At 37.8% G+C, this 15,316-nt stretch overlaps 1 protein-coding gene across 6 annotated transcripts in view; it reads right to left on the minus strand.

Annotated features, from left to right (window-relative positions):
• Positions 1–1,065: 1,065 nt before the first annotated feature.
• Positions 1,066–15,316, minus strand: part of akt1 (v-akt murine thymoma viral oncogene homolog 1) — a 129,351-nt gene continuing 115,100 nt past the window's right edge. For 3 of the 6 annotated variants that reach the window (XM_043697562.1, XM_043697563.1, XM_043697565.1), the window contains 4 exons: positions 5,689–5,903; positions 3,524–3,611; positions 2,725–2,827; positions 1,068–2,611 (listed from right to left, as the gene is read on the minus strand). In XM_043697562.1, coding sequence (XP_043553497.1) covers positions 2,532–2,611; positions 2,725–2,827; positions 3,524–3,611; positions 5,689–5,903 — 486 coding nt within the window. In that variant the 3' untranslated portion in view covers positions 1,068–2,531. Of the gene's footprint in view, positions 2,612–2,724; positions 2,828–3,523; positions 3,612–4,367; positions 4,452–5,688; positions 5,904–15,316 lie in introns of those variants that run through there. The other 3 variants (XM_043697564.1, XR_006312763.1, XM_043697566.1) reach the window with 3 other exon arrangements.

Raw genomic sequence — 15,316 nt, forward strand, 5'->3', positions numbered from 1 at the left:
TGGTGCAGGTTAATCAGCTCCACAAAAATATGTATCTTACATTTACTTACAATGAGAAATGATTTCAAAGATTTAATTAATGAAAGCTTGAATGGAGAACCTGTGGAAAAGGATATTTAACCCATGGAATAACGAGGCACGTTGGTTTTTTAAAGTTGTTTCAGATTCAAATGCATAAAAAAATTTCATATCTGGACATAAAAATACTAGGCAAAAGCAGGCTATTCAGCCCATCCAGTTTGTGTTACCATTTATGCTCCACTCAAGTCTTCTCCATCTTTTCTCATCTAAATTGACCAGTGTAACCCTCTATTCCCTTCTTCCTTCTGCTTGGCTAGTTTCTCCACAAATGCAATGTTTGTTTCAGCCACTCCCTGTTGCACGGAGTTCTGCATTCTCACCACCCTGTTTCTCCCATATTTCCTGTTAGATTCTTGATGTCATCTAGTTAATATTCTTCCCTTAAAGAGGAAACACTCATTCCATATCAACTCCATTAAAACTTTTAATAATTTTAAAGATTTCCTATATGTCTACTCACAACCTTTGCTGATACATACACCCTAATAGCTTCAGCACTGCCTTAGTTAATTTTCCCTGCACACTAGTGCCTGTATGGTTGTTTTATACAATATGGAAACCAAAATGGTATGCTGTAGCCTACATGTGATGTAGGCTACAGCATACCATTTGATGTAGGATAATTCCTCTACTTTTCAATTCTATCCCTTGAGAAATAAAGCCTGGTGCTTAATTTGTGTATTTTTTAATGCTTGCTAACCTATGGTGCAAATTTCTGCAGTTGATGTATTTATACTTCAAGATAATTTATTCTAAGTCCATTTTCCTTCCTTTTTAAAACCATTATGAAGGCCTCAACTATTAAAATCAGATGTTTGAAGTCCATATTTTAACTGTATTGTGACAACATGATAGTTCAACTGCCATGTTCAAATCCACTTGAAGTCTCCTGCAGCCTACTCATAACGTATGTTCCCACCCTTGTTTTGTGTCATCAGAACATTTGGAAGCATTATAAATGGTCCCCAACATTCAAATAGTTTATATAGACTGAACAAGCGGGCCCTAGTGCTGATCATTGTGTAACCCCTTCTAGTAAAAGCCTGCCATTCCAAGAATGAGAAGGTTAAACAGTAATTTTCTTTGCCCATAGCTAAAATAAAATGCATGGTCAATGTATAACATACAATGAGTATAGGTTTCAGGTGTTATATCTCTTATTTATTCATGTTCAAAGGAAATTGTTACATTATATATGTAAAAATGCTACAAGTGTACAAAATAGCGGTAACTGGTTTTGTTTACCAATACCTAATTAAAGTAGTTATCTTTGATCCACCAAATGCCAAGTGAAAAGAAGGAACTACTGAGTGTTTAAAATACAGTCATTTGTAGAGCATTTACTCACAAATAGTGCATTGGGTACCAGTTCAATCCTGCAATTTCCATGTAGATGAGCGAGAATGATGTGAGCAATCTCAAGGGAATGTAACTGATGACTGAACTGATTCATTACAATTTGAATACAGTATGATAGATATTTTTCTGCTCCATTTAGGACAATAACATCCGGAAACAAACATCCTCAACATTCATGATCAAGCATTAAATTTGGTGTATTGACATAATTGATTTAAATTTTTAAAAAAATGATAAATAGTGTTACCAAACTGTGAAAGCAAAATCCAAAGATGCCTAGGAAGCATCAAAGAAATGGCATGTTTATTACATATAAACAAGATAATATGTGGAATGTATTTCAGTTAGTAAGAAGCTGAACACTGAAATGCAAACAATTGTTCTAGATTTCAATTTCTCCTCATACACTGCAGCAAAGTTCCCACGCTGAAGATATTATCATGCCTCACTGAGGCAATTTGATGCTTACACGTTGTAGATAGGTAAACAAATTGTAGCCGAAGCTCTGGTTGGATTCCAGAGTACAGTTCACCTTTACAGTAATGTATATTGGGCCTGTAGTGCTTAATGAGCTATTTCTGACTTAATAGATTTACTTTTTGCACTATTATCTTAGTTAGATCTTGCACTTGTTGGCAATAGATTGGATAGATCATTCCATATGTTTATAGGTATGAAAATAATTTGCAAGGAACCAAGCATAATGAGCATTTTACTGAAATAGAATTTTAATTCTTTCTGATCAATTGGGTGGACCATAAATATGTAGCGATAATAAAGGATGTGTTCCATTCAAAATATCAGTTTCCACTGTCCTGTCAATCAAAATGGTACCCCTGTATTCCAAATGCATGCTCCCATGATTGCTCATTTAAAATTAGTTCAGTGTACAGGAAACAATATTTCAGTTTAAGTAGCAGCTCACATTCCAATATATCACAAATGAAGACTTTCTTGAAACAGCAAACATTGTTGTCCAAATCACCAAAAACCAACCAGATGATACTGATAACCTCTCATGCTCATTCCTCATTATAAGTCCTTAAAAATTTGATCCAATTTCCTTTATTCATTTTTTAAGGCAGTTGAGTTCAGTCCCTTCCACTGGCTGAGTAAGAAAACTGGGGAAAGTGTGGTCTTCTCTCATTATCTATGGATTCCATGCTGCCATCTGTTCAACACAAGAGCCTCATCAGTATAGCAGACAAGTGCTGTGTTTTCAAAAATTTGACTAAACTTTTTTGGAACAATGTAATCGGCTATTGTTAGAAAAGTAATGAGTACCTCGATCAGGTGGAGTGATTGTTATTGTTTGTGCTGTAAATTCTTCATCAAAATATCTTGTGTCCATCTCAGATGTCACTTGAGGCTTAAATGGTGGAATTAGCTGTTGAATATACAAAATGTTATTATTTCATTGAGCTCACAATAAAAAAAACTCAAATTGAAGATTATACTGGAATAAAAAGTGATCATTTGTTTGTGCAGCAGTGTCACGGAAACACAAAGTGGGTTTATTAAATACATCATTGACTTCCTGTTTTTTCACATTTACCAATATTAGTGATGCTGGTTTTGGGAAGTGGAATACCTTCATTTTCAAGAAACTATTAGCAACATTCCTTATTCAGGTACAGCACCGCCATATGTAAAGTATCAACAATATAGCTAAGCCCCACCCTATGAAAAATACCCCTACTGTAACAGGGTGGTTGAGTGGTACTATAGCCAACTTCCCAAATTGGATTTACCGCACATTCTCACCTTCCAAACTCCTTTCCCCAGAATGCATGAAATGATGGTGCAGTGAGAACAAAGTAGTCAACAATTAGAAGAGGTATAAAGAACGACTGGATAACAGAGAAAAAAAAAGTAGGATTAAACAAAATAGTGCAGTGTGGTCATTGATAGGATGCAGGGTTTACATCTGCAGTTCCTGCGTATTACAATTTTAAATTCAGTGTTGAAAGACTTATTCAGTGCAAGTTAAGCCTCTCCGTAAATGAATACATTCAGACCAATTTTATTCAGTAAGTTCTGCACCTGTAGTACAAACTAGATCAACTTAAATATATTTCATCACCTTTTTCTGATAGACATCTTGCCACTTGATTCCAGCAAAGAATTTGTCTTGCATTACTTCCTTTGCATCATCATAGCCACCACCCAACCTAGTGAGAAATGCAACATCTTGCATTTACATAATGGTCTTAAAACATGTACATTGAGATATTTTTCTATCTCGGATGCAAAAGGAAATAAAATTGGCCTAAGGCAAATAATATTCAAAAATGCACATACATGAAAGTATTTAGTCTGAAATGAATTTGAGTTATTTTGTTGTAAATTATATCACCATGTTAAAGTCTCACAGATTCAACAATGCCAATTTCCAACATATTACGAAATCATAATTACATTATACATCTCACATCACTTCATACAATTAATTACGTCAATTGAAGTTTAATGACTATAAGCAAACATATGAGTATTATCTTGAGATAACAGAGATGAGTGACTGGTTCTTCTGCTTTGTTTTGGATCAATTAACAGGGAAAAAATAATATCAGCCACAACACTGGGTGCCTTTGCTCGTATTTAAAATCAGTTATTGAAAATCTATATGTTGGACCTTGGTTTAATAACTTGTGTCTCAAGTGTAGCGTTTCTCAAAGCACAGTAACCTTCTATGCTACATCAGAATCTTAGCTGAAATTGAGTATTCAAATCCTGATGTGCAGCTCAATTTCTCAATAAGTACCATAAACCAAGCCAAATGGGCAGAGGCAATGACAAATATTCTGCAGCAATTTCAGTTTATCTCCACAAAAGCAAATACAGCCATTCAATAGTTTACAAAACTAGTCCCACTCATCATCACTGGGTAAATCACTCCACTGCGCAGAATTATAAGATAACAGTACCAGAGAATATTCAGTAGCAAGATGCTACTGAAGGTGATTCAAAGTCAGCAGCCTGGTCAGGTAATGGTGTGCACCATGGAAGAACTAAGAACAAAACAAAAACTAAAATAGATGGGTTTTGTAAAAGAAAACGTAGTAACTTGAAATATTTCTGCCTTATTAATCACTTAATGCGCAAGTACACAAAATATATTTTATTGAAAGTTTTTTTTAAGGCAAGTATAAAAATGAATGGAATACAGTGAACTGATCAAAACTAGTACACATAATTAGCAACATTTACAGTTATTTAGTATTATATATCTTCATGTTATGCCTGATGTGGAATTCTTTACAAAGTAAGTGAATGATAAATAATTTGAAATGTCATAGTTTTACACTCTATCAAATATTTAGCTAAAGTTAATTCATTGCTAAAGACTTTCAAAGCCAAATCAAGGAACTGCTTCCAGATCTTAGGTGTGAGTAGAAAAACATTGCAATTTGTTTATAACATGTCTATGATCATGTGGGCGGCACGGTGGCACAGTGGTTAGCACTGCTGCCTCACAGCGCCAGAGACCCGGGTTCAATTCCCGCCTCAGGCGACTGACTGTGTGGAGTTTGCACGTTCTCCCAGTGTCTGCGTGGGTTTCCTCCGGGTGCTCCGGTTTCCTCCCACAGTCCAAAGATGTGCAGGGTCAGGTGAATTGGCCATACTAAATTGCCCGTAGTGTTAGGTAAGGGGTAAATGTAGGGGTATGGGTGGGTTTCGCTTCGGCGGGTCCGTGTGGACTTGTTGGGCCGAAGGGCCTGTTTCCACACTGTAATCTAATCTAATCATTAGGATGCCCAAAATTCTTCAAAGTGTAGCAACTTGTAAGTTCAATTTGTAGACACCAAACAGCAACAACATAATTGGTCAGATTACCTGTTTCACTAGTAACACCTAAGGATAAAATCGTTGCCAGCGGAAATGCTGGCCAGAATTAATACACTTCAAGATATTGCAAATAGAACCATTTACATCCACCTCAGCAGGTAAATGAGACTTTAATCCAAATGGCCTTTCTCTCGTCAGTAAAACCTAGTTCTACAGGTAACATACATTAAAATGGCAGAGGATATTCTTATCTGGTAAAGAATATCTGGATAAGTATAGTGATGAAATTTCAAAAGCATATGCTAAAAACGTACAAATTTCTGAACCAAAATTTAAATTTTGATAGTATCAGCTTGCATCCTCTAACAGTATTCAAGCACTGCTCAGACTTGCAAACATTGCTGGTGCAATTATTTGTAATTATATCCCTTCTACAACCCAGAGAAAGCCAACACACACCTTTGTTTGGGATCTTTCTTCAACAACCCAGAAAGAAGAGATTTGGCTTCAGGTGACAAAGTACGTGGAAATTTGATCTCTTCCATTAGAATGAGTTCAAACAGCTTTTCATGATCCTGATTGTAGAAGGGAAGGCGGCCACACATCATTTCATACATCACAACTCCAAGACCCCACCAGTCTACAGCGCGCCCATAGTCATTATCCTCTAAAACCTGAAACACATGAAAATGAACATGTGGTATACATTATAGCAATAAATATGATTAGTTGTAAGATCATTTGAATGATCAAGCACTACTATAAAAGTGTGAACAATTCAGATATTATTTTCAGCTTTTATAAGAATTGCTCACTTTGAATCACATCATGGCCAGGAAGGAAGTGCCAACCAATGAACAGTTAGGTACTCCATTCGCTACAAGTGCACTTATTTTGGTAACTATATAAACAATCTGCATTCATTGTACAATGACTGGGAAACCTTTGTACCATGGCTTATCAACAAACATTTCCAAAAACAAAAACTACCTGATAAAAAATTATGAACCTTTTATCATCCCTAAAATAACCTGATTGTTCATTTAATATCCTCATATTTACTTTATACTTCTATAGCACCGCTCATATTACAAATCTCTTTGAGTGCTTTATACGCACTAGGTTTGGGAAGAAAATGGAAAGAAAATTATAAGAGATGACCAAGTGTGTGTGGAGACAACGGTACAATGAAAAGCAATAACATACATGGATGTAGGAACAAACTGAGGGTTGAGACATAATGTCCATTGGATCTGCTGTCTAGTGAGAACAGATAACCCAATCAAAGACGCAGACTGTGCATGGGCTGAGAAATAATGCTGGAGAAAACTAAAGGCAGATTATGAAAAACAATTAAAATGTGCAATTTGGAGTCACTTGCATATTATCATTGGAGAAGGATCCCAATATGAAGAGTGATTTAAGAATTTAGAACTATGTCACCAGACATGAAAAAAACTTTCAGGACTTGACAGAGATGCTCAAGATCATGAAGCATCACAGAAAGTCTACAAGTTTATTGGCTGGCATTGGAAAGAAAGGATTGGAAGGTAAGAGGCTCAAACCCAAACAGAAGATCCAGATCTGACACAGCCAACTACTTAATCGAAATAAGTGTTTGTTTATTGGTTTTAACCATGTTCTATTCTCATGTTTTAATGTAGTATACATACTGGTGGTAAAGTTAATAGAATACATAAAACACAACATAAAGTAGTGAATGGTATAAGTATATACGTAATGCAAATTCATTAAGAATAACAGTACAGATAGGATCTCAAAGCTGCAGTATATGGGACCTCAAGAATACCATTGTGCTCCAAGGTAAACTTTATGTGACAAATGTTTGAAATTTGAGCAGCTTTGCTCAGAGTACATGAGCTGGAGGTGGAATCACAGACACCGCAAAGCATCAGGGAGAGGGAAAGTTGTATCAGGAGGCAGTTACACTTTTTAGGATAGGGTGTGCTGATAACGTCAGTGACCGAGGGAGGAGGAAGTGAGACAGGTCAAGGGACCTAGAAGACAGGAGTATGAGCCTGTGCAAATGTCCAACAGGTTTGGAAGTCTCTCAGCTTGATTGTATGAGGACAGGGCTATGGGATGGATGCGCTAGATGACCAAGGTACAGGAAGCCATTCAAGTGGGGTTGGGATTAGGGTTAGGGCTAGGGTTAGGGTTCAGGACATGTGCTCTGGGTTACAAAAGTAATAAAGAAAAATAGTTAAGGCACGTAGCATTCAAAACCAAGTAAAGGTTAATTTGCCATTGACCTAGCAGACCATAGGCTACTGTTTCATTAGAGAGAGATGACTGATAGTGCTTTAACCCAAGTGATACCAAGCCACAGGTAAAAGGTGAGCTTGAGAAGTCAGGGCCTTCACGCGATCTGCACTCTGAATGGGAATTGAACCCGTGCATCACTCTCCATGCAAACCGGCCTTTCAGTCAACTGAGCTGCAAAACAGATGAACTCGTAATCCAAACTGAGATAAATATGTACAATCCAGTGGCTATTATGGAGATGTGGCTGAAAGTTGACCTAGTTTGGGACCTAAATATAGGTGGGTACAGTAAGTTCTTCTAATATGCAGTGGTTGTGATCTTGTGCAACCCCATGTTATAGAAAAGTCACACTTTAGAAACATCGTTTAAAGTATTGGTGATCTAGTCACATTATAGCCAACTCACGTTTTAAAAGTTTGTGCTTTAGAAACAGTTTTCCCAATTTGTCAATCCCATTACAGCGAATACACATTAATGAAATGTGCATTATAGCAGAATGACCTGTGTGTTATATTTAGGAGACACAAGTTAGCTCAAAAAGGTGAAGAAGTGGCTTTGTTAAATAAATGTGACATTAGCTCAATAGAGAGAGAGATGATGTAAATTTTAGGAAACCAGGATTCAGAAGCTGTCTGAGTAGATGAGGAATAATAAAAGCAAAAGGTCATTTGTGAGAATTGTGTACAGCTTCCTAACATGGTAGGCCAAGGTATCAAGGAAGAAATAATGGATGCTTCTCAAATGGAAACAGCAATTGTCATGGGAGATTTTAACTGACACACAGACTAGAAAAATCATATGGGAACAAACAGTTTAGATGAGGAATCCATTGTATGCTTTCAGGACAATTTCTTAGACCAGCACTCAACCAAAGAAGCAGGCTATAGCAGACCTGGTTTTACCAATGAGATCGGAAAAATTACTGAACTATACTCAATGCAGCAAGCATAATATGATTGAATTTTATATATAGTTTCAGGAAAAGAAGTGTGAGCCCAAGATTTTGAATTTAAACAAGGGCAATTGAAGGGTATGTGATAGTGTAAACTTCAGAACTTTAATAACTGTTCATAAATTGAAAGAAGCACCATTAGCTCTGTCTGGAATAAACTGTTAAGGAAAATGAACATATTCCTACAGAAATTGAAAACAATTAGCCATGTCTGGGAAAAGAGGGAGTCGAAGCTACATGGACAAAACTAATTTGAGATCGGCTTGATAACTGGTTTCTTTATTGCCACAAGGACAAATTATTGCCCTGTAGAATAATTTGAGGAGTTAATCACAGGAAAGCTGCATCTTCAAATAGATAGTCAATGCCAAATGTAACAAGGAACAAGGAAGCTACCTCTAATAAGAAGGCAAGTTGTAGACTTGCAGTATTGCGGATGAAAGAATCTAAAACATCATCAATAATTTCACACCACAAACTTGAAAGAGAGAAAATTGTGTAAGGATTCAACTGGGACACAGAACTGGCTGGGCAACAGGAGACAGAGTAGTAGTGGAAGGAAGTTTTGCATATATAAATGACTTGGAGGAAGGTATCAGTTGCCTGATTAGCAAGTTTGCAGATGACACTAAGATTGGTGGAGTAGTAGATAGTGAAGGGGACTGTCAGAGAATACAACAGAATATACATAGATTGGAGAGATGTGCAGAGAAATGACAGATGGAGGTCAATCTGGAAGTTGAATTTAAGAGTGAACTACACCGTAAATGGAAAAGTCCTCAGGAAATTTGACATACAGTGAGATCTGGGTGTTTAGGTCCATCATTCCCTGAAGGTCGCAACGCAGCTCAGTAAAGTGGTCCAATTCTTTCCTTCATTGGACAGGGTATTGAGTCCAAGAGTTAGCAGGTCATGTTACAGTTGTATAGGACTTTGGTTCAGCCGCATTTGGAATATTGCGTACATTCCGGCTGCCAAATTACCAAAAGGACATGGATGCTTTGGAGAGGGTGCAGAGGAGGTTCACCAGGACGTTGCCTGGTATGGAGGGCACTAGCTATGAAGAGAGGCTGAATAGGTTAGGATTATTTTCATTAGAAAGACAGAGGTTGAGGGGGGACCTGATTGAGGTCTACAAAATCATAAGAGGTATAAACAGGGTGGACAGCAAGAAGTTTTTTCCCAGCGTGCAGACCAAAATTACTAGGGGTCACGAGTTCAAAGTGAGAGGGGAAAAGTTTAAGGGAGATACGCGTGGAAAGTTCTTTAAGCAGAAGGTGGTGGGGACCTGGAACACTGCCAACGGAGATGGTTGAGGCGGGAATGATAGCATCATTTAAGATGTACCTAGACAGATACATGAATGGGCAGGAAGCAAACGGATACAGATCCTTAGAAAATAGGCGTCAGGTTTAAATATAAGAACCTGGATCAGCGCAGGCTTGGAGGGCTGAAGGGCCTGTTCCTGTGCTGTAATTTTCTTTGCTCTATGTTCTAACACCAGAATTCCTCAGGATCAGAACTTTGAAGCTACCTTTAATAAGAAGGCAAGTTTTAGACTGCACGTGGTGGTTTGCACATGCTCCACATGTCGCTTTAGTTTCCTCCGGGTGCTCTGTTTCCTCCCACAATCGAAAGATGTGCAGGTTAGGTGAATTGGCCATGCTAAATTGCTCGTAGTATTTAGGGATGTGTTGTTTAGGTGCATTAGCTGCACGTGGATCAAACCCTGGACATCAGCGACAGAAACTATTATTTGGAGTCGTAGCAAATTTCCAGCATTAATCAGGTCACAGCCAAGTTGAGTTGTAAGGCTTAACGTACTTACTTGAGGGGTCTTATTTTGGTTGCTACGTGCAATGAAGTTTCAGTTCTTGATTATCCATGAGACATTTTCATAAACAGCCAAATTAAAAGGTAACCAGTGGTGATTTACCCAGGCATGAAAACAGAGCTAGAGAAAAGTGAACTGGTGATTTCGGATAAAGGATAGACCAATAGAAGTAGAATGGCAAACATTTAAAGGAACATACCAGAAAGTGCAGAATAGATACATTCCGACAATAAGAAAAATTAAGGGACGTACCCACCATCCATGGTTAACTAAAAAAATTCAAAGACAACATTAAACAAAAGATGTATAATTCAGCAAAGACTGGTAGCAGGTCAGAAGACTGGACAGAATATTTTTAAAAACTGCAAATTATTTCTTAAAGATTAATAAAAAGAGGGAGAAATTTAGCCAAAAATATAAAAACAGCCACAAAAGTTAGCAATGTGATTGGTGATCTGACAGAAAATGAGTCCAGTGAGTTAGCAATGGAGGACAGGGAGATGGCAGATGAACTGACAGATATTTTTCTTCAGTCTTCATGAAGGAAGATACAAGTAGCATCCCAGAAATATTTAAATCATGAATAGAAGGTTGAGAGGAATTCAAGAAAATTACTATAAATAAGGAAGTAGTATTGAGTAATTTTTAAAAATTGCATGTTGGCAAATTGCTGGGTGGGACTAATGGATTTCACCCTATGGTCTTAAAAATAGTTAGTGCATTGATTTTAATTTTCAAAAACACATTAGATTCATGAAAGATTCCTCTAGATTAAAAAATGATATAGAATCCCTACAGTGTGGAAACAGGCTCTTCAGCACAACAAGTCCACACTGACCCTCTGAACAGTATCCCACCCAGACCCATTCCCCTATATTTACCTCTGACTAATGCACCTAAACAACACATCCCTAAATACAACGAGCAATTTAGCATGGCCAATTCACCTAACCTGCACATCTTTCGATTGTGGGAGGAAACAGAGCACCCGGAGGAAACCAAAGCGACATGTGGAGCATGTGCAAACCCCACACAGACAGTCGCCCGAGGCAGGAATCGAACCCGAGTCCCTGGCACTGTAAGGTAGCTGTGCTAACCACTGAGCCACCATGCCGTGCAGACAAGACTTATGTCATTCCTTTATTCAAAATGGGAGGGACGCAGAAACCAAGGTCAGTTTTATATTGGTTATAGGGAAATTGTTAGAAGTTTCTTCCTGACATAAGTGGCTCAGTGGTTAGCGCTGCTGTCTCACAGTGGCAGGGACCTTGGTTCATTTCCAACCTCAGGCAAGTGTCTACGTGGAATGTGCACATTCTCCCTATGTCTGCATGGGTTTTCTCCCACAGTCCAAAGATGTGCAGGTTAGGTAGATTTGCCACACTAAACTGCCAATAGTGTCTCGGAATGTGCAAGCTTGGTGGACTGGTCATGAGAAATACACAGTTTCAGGTATTTGGTGGGTGGGTCAGGGTGGGATGCTCTTCGGAGGGTCAGTGTGGACTCAATGGCCCGTTTCCACACTTGCCTGGTCTGGAGAAAATGTCTTATGAGGAAAGGCTGAGAGACTTGGCTCTGTTCTCATTGGAGAGAAAAAGGCTCAGAGGGGATTTAATAGAGACATACAAGATGATCAGAGGATTAGAAAGAGTGGACAGTGAGAGTCCTTTTCCTAGGATGATGACATCAACTTGTATATAAGGATGTAGCTACAAATTGAGGGGTGATAGGTTTAAGACAAATGTCAGCGGCAAGTTCTTTGCCCTGCCTGATAATGTAGTTAACTCAGCCACATTAGAGGCTTTTAAACAATCCTTGCTTAAGCGCATGGATGATAATGGAATTGTGTAGGGGGATGGGCTTAGATTAGTTCATAGGTCGGCGCAACATCAAAGGGCCAAAGGGCTTGTTCTGCGCTGTATTGTTCTATGTTCAATGTTCTATAGGGATTCTATGATGACATGGTAACAGGGAACTTCAGTAAGTTCAAGGCAATCAGGCAGATCCAACATGGTTTAGCCAAATGCCAATCATGATTAACTAATTTATTGGAGTTGTTTGAATTTATACTATAGATAAAGGATAACCAATAGATGTATAGTATTTCAATTTCCAGAAAACATTTGATCAGGTACCACATCAAACGTTACTGTACAAAATAAAAGGTCATGGTGTTGGAGGTAATGTACTGGCATGATTAGAAGATTGGCTAGTTAACAGGAGTAGGAGTAAATTTGTCTTTTTCAGGCTGGTGTAATGTCACATATGGTGTGCCGTAGGGGTCAGCACTGGACCCTCAAATTTTACAATTTATATAAATGATTTAGATGACAAGACCAAAGCTAAATTTGCTGATGACCCAAAGTAGGAAAGTGTGTTGTGAAGAGGACATAAGGAGCTTACAAAGGAATATTGAAGGATTAAGTGAGTGAGCAAAGATTTGGCAAATGGAAAGTAATGTAGAAAAGAGTGAAAGCATCCATTTTGACAGAAAGAGTAAGAAAAAGCATATTATCTAAATTGTGAAAAGTTGGAGAATTCTGAGATGCAGAGAGATCTCGGTGTCCCAGTGCACAAATTCCAGAAGATTAGCATAAAGCACAGCAAACAATCAGGAAAGCTAAGAGAATGTTATGTTTTATTGTGAGGTGAATTGAATGCAAGAGTAGGGAGGTTATGCTTCAGTTCTACAGAATATTGGCAAGATCGCACTGGAGTACTGTGTACTGTACAGGTCACTGCAGTTATGGAAGGATGTTAATGCTTTGAAAGCAGTTCAGAAATAGTTTACTAGACTGATGCCTGGAATGGGTGGATTGCCTTATGAGGAAAGGCTAGACAGGTAGGCCTGCATCCTCTGGCATTTCAATCTGAGCTTGGCCCTACTGATTTTAATGTCAGCTCGGCATTCCTGCATGCCCCCAGTAACCTTTCATCTCCTTGGTTAGTAGAATACACTTAACTTTGCCTTAAAAATATTGTAATATTCTGTTTGTATGATGTGCATTCATAAATCACATTTTAGTATAGAAAAATGTTATAAGGTTTATCAAAGAGACTTGAAGGAAAGAGACACTGACAAATAAAGGAATAACATGGATTACCAAAAGCTTAGCCAAAACATTGTATTTTAAGAAGTCTTAAAAGAGGAAATTTAAGTGGAAAGGTTTAGGGAAGAAGTTCATGTAAGTAGCAATAAAGCAGCTGAATCCTTTGAAGTCATTGATGAGGTAAAGTGAGGGAGACCATCCTCTTGTCAGAGAAATGGAGTATTTTAAATTCCAGATATGGGAGAACTGGGAATTAACATAGGTCTGCGCAGAAAGTGATGATATGCAAACAGGCCTTAGTCCAAAACATACAAGTGTACAATTTTTGAAAAGTTGGAATTCATCAAAGGGTAAGGCTGAAAGATGGGAGTGTTAGAGTCATCTGGTCTGAAGGTGATAAAAGTTATACAAGTAAAGAAAACTGCACTTAGGATTTTGATATAGAAATGATCCATTATTTACCTAAAAAGTTGTATACTTAACTGAAAGGTTCTGAAACAATGCAATATAAAGGTTTCACCATAAACATTGATTACAGATACAGTACATTCTGAGAAACCTTCTATCACAATTAATTTATAAAGGGCTAAACCTATAATGGTCTGGATTCTAGGATAGAAATGATGACCATGCTGTCAGCTTTTGCTGTAATTATTCTCTAAAACGGATTGTAACTTCAGAATGAACACACATGCAGTTAAACACATTCAGAAATTTCAGCTAGTGATTCTATACATTTTGATCAGGCAGAGTGAGAAGTGTTCATTGCCCCTCAGTTTATGACCTATTAGAAAATCAGAAAACTGACAAGAACTTTCCCTTTCACCCAACAATCCCAAAATGTAAGCTCTTGAAAATTGCACCTTGTCAATTGTTTGTGATTTAGTATTTGTTTATCCGATAGAAGCTGGGTTATTGAATTCATTCAGGCAATTGAACTTTTTTTTTCCTTATTCTCTCATGGGATTTAAGTGTTGCTGGCTAGGCATTTATTGCCCAGCCTTAATTGCCCTTGAGAAGATGGTGCTGAAATGCCTTTTTGAACCTTTAAAATCCAAATGATATAGGTACACCTATTGTGCTTCTCGAAAGGATGAGTCCCAGGATTTTGACTCAGCACCAATGAAGGAACTAATAGAGTTCCAAGTCAAGACAGTGTGAGCCATGGAACAGAAATTGTAAGTGGTAGTAGTGCCGAGTAAATGCTGCTTTAGTTGTTCTAGGTGGTAAGGGTTTGTAAGGGTTTGTAACATTATGTCTAAGCAGCCTTAGGTTGTTTGGAAATTTTATGTTTTTTTTATTAAGTTAACTGTGAATTTAAACTTACATTTCAAGGAAAAAAAACACTTCTTTTCAGTTCAGAATCAAATGTCTTCTGAAATTACCTCAATACATTCATAGGGTGATTTCATTGACCTCCTTAATAGAATTTTTAGCTGGTATAACTGCTCATTTTTAATTCTTAAAAAGGTTTGTAGAGAAATCTAAAACTCATCTGCTGACAGGAATCTGAGCAGGTATTATGTTACTTACACACAGGTCTATTTACAGCAGCTCCTGCCTGAATGATTCAAACCAAACGACAGCTGGTTGTACAGCTGCCCCATATATGTATAGGAGGAACACAGCTGCTTGCCAGCCAGAATTCCAGGAGCTACACTCATCAACTCTTTTAAGAGTAATCAGAATCTTTTCTACTGCTTGGAAGGTGTCACTCTGCACCCAATATTCATGATAATCTTATCGACAAAACAGAAAATTAAAAAGACGCAACTTTCCAAAAATGTTGTGGTTAATTAAATGCATCTTAATTATGATTAATCTTACCCTCCCCCTCTTCAGGTGCTTGCAATACTGACTTGCAGTGCATTTTATTACAAGTTCCACAGCTGTCACTTCAAATCCCCACACAGAGTTCCTGATCCATTTCATACTAACAACCCTTTACTGGCAGGAACAGCCATC

Source organism: Chiloscyllium plagiosum, chromosome 10 (assembly GCF_004010195.1).
Source record: "Chiloscyllium plagiosum isolate BGI_BamShark_2017 chromosome 10, ASM401019v2, whole genome shotgun sequence".
In the NCBI taxonomy this organism is placed as follows: domain Eukaryota; kingdom Metazoa; phylum Chordata; class Chondrichthyes; order Orectolobiformes; family Hemiscylliidae; genus Chiloscyllium; species Chiloscyllium plagiosum.